This window comes from Malus sylvestris, chromosome 14, assembly GCF_916048215.2.
Source record: "Malus sylvestris chromosome 14, drMalSylv7.2, whole genome shotgun sequence".
NCBI lineage: Eukaryota > Viridiplantae > Streptophyta > Magnoliopsida > Rosales > Rosaceae > Malus > Malus sylvestris.
The window spans coordinates 8725547-8736750 of NC_062273.1; the positions used below are offsets into that span (position 1 = coordinate 8725547).

Genomic DNA, 11204 nt, shown 5'->3' on the forward strand with positions numbered 1-11204 from the left:
CACGGTAGTGGGAGCTGTCAGTTTCACATGTTTTAACTCTGTCAGAGCACTTTGAAAAAGTGGTCTGTGGTATCTGGCTCTCGAGATTCGGAGAACGATGCCTCTTCGATTTTTGAGAAAGCAATCATGCTGGGGGTATGACTCTCGAGATTCGGAGAGCAGTGTCTCTTCGATTTTTGAGGAAGTAATCATGTTGGGAGTCTGGCTCTCGAGATTCGGAGGGCGGTGCCTCTTCGATTTTGGAGCAAGCAATCTTGTTGGGAGTGTTGTCTCGAATGTGAGTAAAGGTTGGGCATGTTTGCTAGTCTACCTTGCCACGAAGCACAGAGGTTGACACACAGGGACTTTCCAATTATCCAGCAATGGTACTGTTCCTTTACCCTCTCTTCGATTTTGAGAAAGTAGTCATGTTGGGAGTCTGGCTCTCGAGATTCGGAGGACGGTGCCTCTTCGATTTTGGAGCAAGCAATCTTATTGGGAGTGTTTTCTCGAATGTGAGTAAAGGTTGGGCATGTTTGCTAGTCTACCTTGCCACGAAGCACAGAGGTTGACACACAGGGACTTTCCAATTATCCAGCCGTGGTACTGTTCCTTTACCCTTGTGGGTAATAATATGGTAGCTAGACCTTCAAAATTTATGGGTCTAAACTTTGTTAGTGCTGTTTCTTTGCTATTCTTTTACCCTTCTTGGTCAGAGCGATGTAGTGGGAGCTGCAAGCTTCACGTGCTCAACTTTGGCAGAGAACTTTGGCAAAGTTATCTGTGGTACCCATGAGCTATTGTTGCGTGTGGGAAGTGGGTGATTGAACAGTAAGATTCATGTGTTTTCTACTTCCCCAGAAGTCTTTGACAGAATGCCCATAATTTCCGCAAAACTGAGTGTGCGTGTGACAGGTGCTGACAAGGCTGGAAAAGGCTGGAAAAGTAGGTGCCTCTTCGATTTCTGAGATCGGCCCTCATGGTCTCTGGGGAGCCCAGCTTTTAAGAAAGCGAGCGCCTCTTCGATTTTTGAGATCGGCCTTCGTGGTCTTTGAGCAGCCCAACTTTTGAGAAAGCAAACGCCTCTTCGATTTCTGAGATCAACCCTCGTGATCTCTAAGCAGCCCAGCTTTTGAGAAAGCAAACGCCTCTTCGATTTCTGAGCAGGCGCCTTTTCGATTTCTGAAGCTTCGTCGAGTGCAGATTTTTATAGGGGCTGGCATTAAGTTCCAAAGCACACTTGAATCTCCACCAGTAGAAGCTTCATTCTTGCACTTCTAAGATCTTGATTTGTCCGACCTCTTCTCTCTTCAACACCTTTGAAAATGTCTGGCCCCTCCGACCGTCGTTTTGACTTGAACCTTGTTGAAGAGGCAGCCCCGCCTTCTCCAGACAACATATGGCGCCCATCCTTCGTCTCCCCTACTGGTCCTCTTACCATTGGGGATTCCGTGATGAAGAATGATATGACCGCTGCGGTGGTGGCCAAGAACCTTCTCACTCCCAAAGATAACAGACTACTTTCCAAACGGTCTGATGAGTTAGCTGTTAAGGATTCGCTGGCTCTCAGTGTTCAGTGTGCAGGTTCTGTGTCTAATATGGCCCAACGCCTATTTGCTCGAACCCGCCAAGTTGAATCATTGGCGGCTGAAGTGATGAGTCTCAAACAGGAGATTAGAGGGCTCAAGCATGAGAATAAACAGTTGCACCGGCTCGCACATGACTATGCTACAAACATGAAGAGGAAGCTTGACCAGATGAAGGAAACTGATGGTCAGGTTTTACTTGATCATCAGAGATTTGTGGGTTTGTTCCAAAGGCATTTATTGCCTTCGTCTTCTGGGGCTGTACCGCGTAATGAAGCTCCAAATGATCAACCTCTGATGCCTCCTCCTTCTAGGGTTCTGTCCAGTACTGAGGCTCCAAATGATCCCCCTCCGGTGCCTTCTCTTTCTGGGGCTCTACCGACTGCTGAGACTTCTCCTAAGCAACCTTTGTGAAGGCTCCCTCTTGTGTGCTTATTTTGACTCATGTATATGTACATATTTGTAGCTTATCGGGGATATCAATAAATAAGCTTTCCTTCATTTCAACGTATTGTGTTAAATACACCAAAGCCTTCTTCGCTAAGTTCTTTGAATTTTCTTTTGTTAAAGTTTGTATGTTGAAGCTTTCTGAGTGGAGCATGTAGGTTGGGGTAGTGTTACCTTAATTTCCCGAGTGAGGAAAACTTCTCGGTTGGAGACTTGGAAAATCCAAGTCACTGAGTGGGATCAGCTATATGAATCTTAGAACGCCATTGTGCTCGATCCTGTGTCATGTCCTTCGTTAGATCCAAGTACTCTAAGTCTTTTCTTAGAGTCTCTTCCAAAGTTTTCCTAGGTCTTCCTCTACCCCTTCGGCCCTGAACCTCTGTCCCATAGTCGCATCTTCTAATCGGAACGTCAGTAGGCCTTCTTTGCACATGTCCAAACCACCGTAACCGATTTTCTCTCATCTTTCCTTCAATTTCGGCTACTCCTACTTTACCCCGGATAGTGTATTAAAATAAAGAATTTTTCTAGATATGGAAAACCGTTCAGGTTATATTCTAAACATAATCTTATTTACATCCTGATATCTAAAAGCCCCTTATTAATATTACATCTAAAAGCATAAACTCGACACCAACTGATATTATAACACGTGAATTAGTAACACTATAATAAACATGTGAATTAGTAACGTCGTACCATAATTTGTATCAACCTTTTAAAGCTCTCTTCCACGATCCTTCAAGCAAAATATAAACGGGAAAATAAATATCGTTTAGTCATCTAATTATAACAAAAACGTAAGGTGAAAAATAAGTAAAGGGGGAAGGTAGACATTTCTCGTTTATCAAATTTCACATCGACTGTCACCGAGAAGTTTGTATAAAAATGCAAATCTTGCAAAGCACTTTCCACAGCACGGTTAACCTGATTTCATCAAACCTCAAATAAACTTCACTTTCAGTCGACAATATCTGGACTAAACCAGTAATAACCACCGCGGTTCGAAGAGTTTTACTTCGAACGAACCGGATAGACCGGAAATACATTGGTTCTATGAATAATTAGGATAGATTCTGGTACAAAGAAGTTGCTTGAATGCATAATAATACACCACCACAGTGGATTCTCTTTCTTTCTCTAATACAACACCACAATGAATTCTCTCTCTCTCTCTCTCTCTCTCTCTCTCTCTCTCTCTCTCTCTCCCCCCTAAAACAATAACAATATTCACTAAGAATCTATGCGCACATAATCTCACTAACTACTTGAGCCTTCAAAGACGAAGAATTTGGTAAATGCCAAGGATCACTTATCGGAACCTCCGTTTTGCTTCTCCATAGGCGACGACCCCCATAACAGTTACCATGTAACCACCAATGCCGACAACAGTCACAGGGTTCTTGAACAAAAGAATTGAGATAACAACAGCCACAGCGCCTTTTGCATTGCCTAATACCTGGTTGTAACATAATTTCCATCGAAGAAATTATATGAAAGTCCAAGAACAAGAGCTAAAAATAAATAAGCATGTTCACCTACAAAAAATTGATTCAACTGCATTCGGAGTGTGTTTGTACTGCATTTAAGGCTTGAATAGTTCAATGATTATGTGCAGACACAATTGCCATATGACTGGCCCTTTATACTTTAGGCTTAGAGTCATAACTAGCTTCGACTGACAGCAGTTTAATCAATGTTTTGATACTATTCCCAATAGAGTTGATACTTTAGCGGTGTACAATCACACTAGGAGTTGGATTTGGGGTTCTGATTACTGGGGTTTGGGGTAGACAGTGTTTTCCTATAAGATGAAATATATAATTTCTAAATTAGCGGATATTTGTGAAGATGTCCCTTGAAGGACCTATGATATAGACCGTTCTGAATTGTGAAGTAGCTTCTAGGGTGAATGTTTGTATTCTTTTCTAAAATGAGTAATCTGGTCACAATTCATAAATCAAGAAATGTTCTTATGCTGCAAGATTGTCAATCTGGACCACACATTCAAAAGAAACAAAAAACCAACCTGATCAATGGGGTGTGTGTGTGTTGGGTTTTTATACACTAAATTAGAACAATCAACACAGTAATTCGAGAAAGAATTAGCTAAGGCAATATGAATTAGGAAAATCAAGGTGAAAGAAGTCCAAACCTGAAGCGTTAATGCACTTGTATGTTTGGTAACCAAAAAATTTGACAAATTAGCAGAATATGCCATTACTGAATTAACCAAAACAAGTAACCACATGAATTTATGCTCCCGTCCAAGTGACAGAGTGACATCTACGACATTGGGTTCCATTATAAGTGCAGCAGGCAACAACACTAGAATAGCAATCGGAGACATGTACAGCAGCAAATTCATTGAGTTCAACTTCTCCCTGTTAAGCAGCAGACAGAGAAACAGAAGAAGTAGTAAGAAAACACCAGAGCCAGACAAGAGTAATTTAATTTGGCTTGAGATAAAGATGGCATTGAGACGTAGAGACATACAAATTGAACATATATCACAACTATTTCGAAAATTATAGGTTTGACTGCAGAATGTCCATTGTTTGCCAATCAAATAAAGCAAGGGGAGCATATCTAAATGCATATCAAAGAAAAAGTTAAGAAACAAGAAATAGAAGAACTGCCTTCAAACTTAAAGAGAATGTATGTAACACGTGTGTGTAGGCTCTAGTAACTAGTAAGTAACGAAACTAAATAAGCAATTAGGAATACAACACTTAATGGCCGATATTCAAACACCCATTAGTCCTCAGGGTCCTAATTTTAAAAGCGTTCAGATGACAGATTATACAGTGAAAAGCTTTAAAGTTTTACCCTTCGGAAGAAAGTAGAATACCCTGAAGAACAGACTTAAAGGCCCTTGCAGCAGTTGCACTAATGCACATAACAAATCCAAAGAAGTGAAAACTTGGCTCGCCCTGCCACCAACCGAGAGATTTCAGTCATTCCACTAAACTAGAAAAACACAGAGTACAATGTAGGCCATAGCAGTAAACTAGAAAAACAGGCTGTTGCATTCTTAAAATTCTTCAGAAACATTTATCATATGCCAACACGAACTTTAAACACCAGCTTTGCATCATAACTACATTATCCATACATGGTATTGATTCGTTGTTTCTCAAACTGTTTACTTCAGCCATGAAAGAGGTAGCATTATCCATTACCAATTACAAGTTACACTGTTTTAAAAGAACGACGCTTCTCCAGTAATTGTAATCGTCTATACCAAATCTCGAGCCAAATGCATTTCTGATTTCAAGTATAAACCAGATAGAATATCTAGAACAAGCCATCACTGGTTAACCCTTGCAGCTGATTACAGATCTGGATCAGTAAGTACCATATCTTAACTATATTTTCGACCGAACACTATTGAAACCAGCTAAATCAATCAATCTCATACAAAATTCAGCAAATTCACAGCAATATAAACCCGGAAATTAACAGCATTGTACAGATATCAAATCAAAATTATCCGAAAAACTAAACTCCTCAGAAGCAGATAAAAAACAATGTTAAACAATTAAATTGCGATTAAAATCCATGATCCAATGAACAAAAACAAGCATTACCCCGCTAGCAATCACCACCCCAGCAACAACAGGCACAAGAGCAGCATAGGTAACCCAGGCCTCCCTCTTCAAGGTCGCCAAATACGCAAACAGGGCGGTGAAAAACGGCGTCGTCGCACCCACAGCCTGATTGAAAGACACAGCAAGGTACCTGAGAGAAATGTTGCCCCCCACAACCGACCCACAAAAGACAACGCTCAAAGTGGCAATCTTGACGAACTGGGACTTAGATTTGATGGTCTGGAGAGGCACAATCTTGAGGAAGACGATGGAGAAATAGCTGAGAATTGCGCAGGCGGCCATGTGGCACATTGTGAGGAAGATGGGGAACCGAAAGCCATAGTTGGAGAGTAAGAACTTGTTGAGTAGGAGGACGCCGATGTTGGATGAGTACCAGAGGATTACGAGGGATGATATGAAAATGGCTTGCTTCTTTGACGACATTGTCCAAATGGGTTGAAGGAGGAGGAGAGATTTTAGGTGGAACAGGTGCTTGGATTTGTTTGGAGAAGCTCTCGTCTGAGCTTCAATGGAAAATTATTATTATTTCTGCAACTCTTGCTCTTTGGGTTTTTGTTTTTTTTTTTTTAATATTTATTTATAATTTGTGTACGTGGGTTTGTGCAGGGAACAATTATTGTGTTGACGCGTAGGTGGAAGGAACATGCAATCGTGGCAAGAAACAAAAACCACACCCAGTGTTTTTTTTTTTTTTTTTTAATTTTTTTTTTTATGTATTTTGTTTGTGAATAATTTTGATCTCCTGCTTCAAGTGATGATGATTCTTATTATTTTATTAAATATCATTGAATGATTTAAATTTCAAAATTTGTATAGTGAATAGACATAAATTTTCAAATTAAACACATTCAATAATAATAAATAAAGTGATGGGCATTACCAACACTTGAGGCTAGTGAGCAAAAATATAACCGCTTAGTCGAAACAACCACGAGGTTCGGCTGACAATTTGTGATCCACAAAATAAATCATTTTATTTAAAAAAAATTAACCATTGATTTAAGAAGTAGGATTTTCTTTCCTTTTTTTTCCCTCCCTTCTCCCCTCTTATTTAAATGATCACGATTAAATCACGTCAATATCTTATATTAATTTTTTTATAGAGAGAAAAAGATAAAATCGAAAGTATGAGAGGAGGGAAAGAAAAGGAAGAGAATCTTACTCCTTGATTTGAGGATTTATATCCTCTTCGGATCCCTGCACTAGGGATTCTAGATATCAATGCATAATAACTGTTCATCAAAGATCGCGTGATCATAATTTTTTTAAAAATATTTTTTACGTAAAATGAGACTGCTTTACTTTTAAAAATATAAAAAAATTATTTAATTGTGGCCGCATGATTTTTGATGAACTGTTGTGATGCATTGATCTCTGGGATTCCCAATGAGGGGATCCAGAGACCATCGTAAACAAGTGTCAAACGCCTAGGCGATCGACTAATATTATTCAAGACATTTGTTGCCTTTCAGCATGTATATATTTGGGACAAGGATTGTCTGCCCTCCACTTCCGGTGCCCTCCATGTGCCCTCCTATTTGTGTGGTCACGGTTAAGCCACGTCAACATTTTATATTACTATTCATTTTTATTTTATTATATCTATAAAAAAATAATATAAAATGTTGACGTGGCTTAACCGTGACCACACAAAATAGGAGGGCACGGAGAAGGCACCGGAAGTGGAGGGCAGACAATCCTTGTCCATATATTTGATCTCCTAGAGTCTTTTTTTTTATAGAGGCAAAATTTCTCAATTATGATGTTAGAGTGACGTTGTAGTTTAATAATGTAATAAATAATAGGAAGTGTTATTGACATTTCAAAAATCTCGTTCTACACTTTTTATAAGTGTATTAATATAGAAAGTTTGAAATGTAGAAAGAGATTTTTAAATGTTAATAACAATTCCTTAAACAATAATACAAATGTCATATCCTTATTACAAAATCTCACGTCATATTAGTGACTTCATTTACTTCAGTACGTACACTCAAGAATAATTTTTGAAGTTTGAACTACAGGTTCATTTATTTAACGTTATTCAATGGTACTCAAAAAGGAAATTTGTCTCTTTCCATTTACTTGACCATTTTACATTTTTGTCATGATTATGTATAGCCTTGATGATGATGATATGAGTAGTTACTGTAATCAAAATTATTGATTATCAATTTGTGACCCAATAATTCCCATTTTGCATGTGTATACGTAATATATATATATATATTACTGTAATCAAAATTATTGATTATCAATTTGTGACCCAATAATTCCCATTTTGCATGTGTATACGTAATATATATATATATATATATATATATATATATATATATATATATATATATATATATATATATCTATCTCATTGTTTGAGTAACACAGTTCATTTGAGGCTTTCATTGTCACTATTAGACAATCTCTAATGATGGGCTAAAACTTAAAATTTCTCTTTTTCCCCCTCCAAAATCCACTCCAACCCATGACCTAAAATTAACCTAAAACCTAAAACCCAAATGGAGGGCAAATACCGGCCCAATTTTCGGCCACAAAGCAAAATGGGCCCCACCAACTGAGATTGAAACCGGGGCTGTGAAGCCCACTGCCCAGTCCCTACTCGCCTACGCGTTGCACGCGCTAGGCTTTCTCAAAATTTTGTACCAACCGACGTGGGGTTGTTCCCCCACTGTTAGACCATCAAGTAGCCGTTGGGCTACTTTTCTTCATCCAACGGTTCCATTTAAATGGGTTGTTGGTTAATCAAACGGTCCGGGTTCAAATTAATTTTTTTTTAGTTTTATATTTATATATTTATTGAATCCAATAGCTTAGATCGAATATAATCAAATCTAACGGTAAAAAAAAGATCTAAGTTTATGTGGTTTATTAAATGTCGTTTGTATTAAGTTTATGTGGTTTATCATGATTTTCATGTATTGATTTAGTGATTTTTCAAAATTTATCGGAATTTAAATATTTTTAGGTTAAAATATTCATATAATCAATTTAGGATAGTCTACCTAATTTTTTTAAAAAGTTAATTTAAAAAAAAAATAGCCTTAATTCATTCTTTGATAATTTCGGGCTAAAATTTTAGGCTAGAAGGGTTGGAGCAGGAAAGCTGTTTCTGGGCTAAAACCTAAATTTTCTGGGTTAAATATTTTTAGGTTTTAGGTCACCATTGAAGATAGTCTTACAAGTTCAAAGTTTGGAACATATATGTCTGGCATTCATCAAGCATGCAACAAATTAGTTATTATAGTCACATATAAATCGTGTATAATTTGGATGAAACAAAAGTAGATGTATCAATGCCAATTCATGATGTTCTTAAATATTATCATTTTCCCCTAACAATCATTTAGAGAGAAAGTATTTATTACAACATATCCAACCGACTACAAATGAGAGGGAAAATATATTTATACAAGGTATTTCGAAGACTACTTAATTCTAAAGCTATCGCTGACATGGCAATTGCCTACGTGACATGTATATCCAATATAATTCACCTATTCACAACCCACTTCTCCCCGTCAACTCATCATTGTAAGATGCATGACGCACCACAACTGTTCTTATGCATGAACTCCATGCCCCAAAAAAATTTTGACTTGCTCTAGAACCAAATCATGGTTCAATTTCAGTTGATTGACTTATGAGTTGCTTGGAAAAAGTTATTCTAGGCTTATTTCTTCTTTTTTGGGAGGGGATACAGAAAGGTTTTGAATGAAGTTTGAGTTATGTGAAACTATTTCGTATAACGGACAACAATAAATCATGGACTGAGTGAAATTATCTTGGTTACTATCAGACACGGTGTGGATGCAAATTTCTTCCTCCTCGATCTTGGACGATTTTGCACCTACAAAACAATTAACACCTTAGGTTAAGGCCAAGAGCCTCACGCGCCCACGATGAATGGGGGGGGCTTTGGCCGAAGAACCTCCGATGCCAAAGTTAGAATTTAGAGAGAAAGAGTGTTTAGAGAATTTTGGGATTTTTGCCAAAGTGTTGGAATTAGCTTTTTGGTGAGAATGGGAGTATATTTATAGGGATAGGAGGTGGCTAGGGTTTTTAGGTTTAATTTAGGTTTAATTAGCCAATTTATTTGGCTATTAAACATAAGATGAATGTTTTGGTGGTTTTTGAATTTATTGGGTAATAAAAAGGAAGAAATGGTGAAAAAGGTAGAAAAAAGTGATGGATTAGGTTTTGAAATGGGGATAGCCGGCCATGTGGTGTTTTAGGGTTGAATTGGATGTATTTTGTAGTTATTTGGATATAATGGATGGTTTAATTGACAATTAATGGGTTAATTAGGCAATAAACCCATTAATTAGCCAATTAACATAATTTAAAAGGAATGTGTTTGGGAATTACCTTGTAGAAAGGATTTGATGAGATGGACTTTGAATTGTTACCTATTTTGGGCACTTCTGTCTTGGTTGAAAGAGGGTTGCCCGCTGCTTGCGAGTAGGAACCTTGTTGTACTGCAAGGGTATTTTTGTCATTTTTGTCCAAAAATCCACGTGTCGCCCTGTGAATATTTTTGGCTCCACAAATGCCCCCACACCTGTTGGGCTGCTCGCAGAAAAGGGCAGCAGGTGTAGAGATCTTCTTGCTTTAGGAAACTTAGGACTGCTTCCTATTTTGATGTAGATTCTCTCTTTAATAGGAAATTAGATCCTTCTAGGAAAGGGAAATAAATTTCTCTCAAAGCCTATTTAAATCCACCTTAAGTGGGTTATTAAATCAACTTTGGAGAGCGATTTATTCTACCATACAAGAGAGAGATAGCTTAGAGGATATTTGTTCCCCCTTCTCTAGCAATCTTCTACATCTTGCCCGTGCAAAGGACCGTCTTTCGTTGATTTCTTCGTCTTCTTCGTGGATAGTGCTACCGCGGGGCAGCCGTCGGGGTGGTGCGGCACGTCGGCTGGCATGGGCCAAGAGTCGACTCGGCATGGGCCGATGAGGTATTGTGGCAGGGACCACTGCTTTAAGCTGCTCGACTTGGCTAGAACCAAGGGTAGCTTGTGTGGCTGGGACCTCGGATTGTGGCACTGGGGCGCAGTGTTAGGCAAGTCACATGGCTCATGTCTTTTTAGGCTTTTGAACATGACTCGAGCTAGGCTGGTGATTGAGAGAAATGAAGAGGTTGCGAACCTCATGAACTGCTGGAATGTTGGGTTGAACTTCCCTGCTAGGTACCACGAATGACGTTGGCTACTTTAACTCTTTTCGTCAGGAGAAACGTGGGCTATTCCTAAAAGATGAGGGGAATAGGATCAAAGCGGATGCACTGGCTCGTCCAATCACTGTTGTGGATCCTGCTGCAAGTGAAGGTGGGAAAATGGATCTTCTTTGCTTGCTCAAGAGATGCCGGCTGAGAAAAAACCAAAGACTTCTTTCGCTGCTCATGAGGGTCCGCTTGCTACCAAGAGGTATGTGATTGACATGACTTCTTCCAATGGGAAGAAATGTAAGGCTGCTAGATCTGAGCATGTGGCGTCTTCCATGTTGAGAATGGCTAGTACAATTGTGGATAAGATTACTCAGCGGAAAGGTTTTATCATGC

The 11204-nt window shown here is 38.8% G+C and overlaps 1 protein-coding gene across 1 annotated transcript; it reads right to left on the reverse strand.

The window, feature by feature from the left end:
- Positions 1 to 2987: 2987 nt before the first annotated feature.
- LOC126598633 (UDP-URONIC ACID TRANSPORTER 1-like) lies at positions 2988 to 6185 on the reverse strand. The gene is made up of 4 exons (XM_050264999.1): positions 5603 to 6185; positions 4842 to 4945; positions 4168 to 4396; positions 2988 to 3471 (listed from the first exon to the last, which is right to left on the reverse strand). The coding sequence occupies exons 1-4, from the start codon at positions 6044 to 6046 to the stop codon at positions 3325 to 3327; spliced, it is 924 nt and encodes a 307-aa protein (XP_050120956.1). The 5' UTR covers positions 6047 to 6185; the 3' UTR covers positions 2988 to 3324.
- Between the last annotated feature and the right edge of the window lie 5019 nt (positions 6186 to 11204).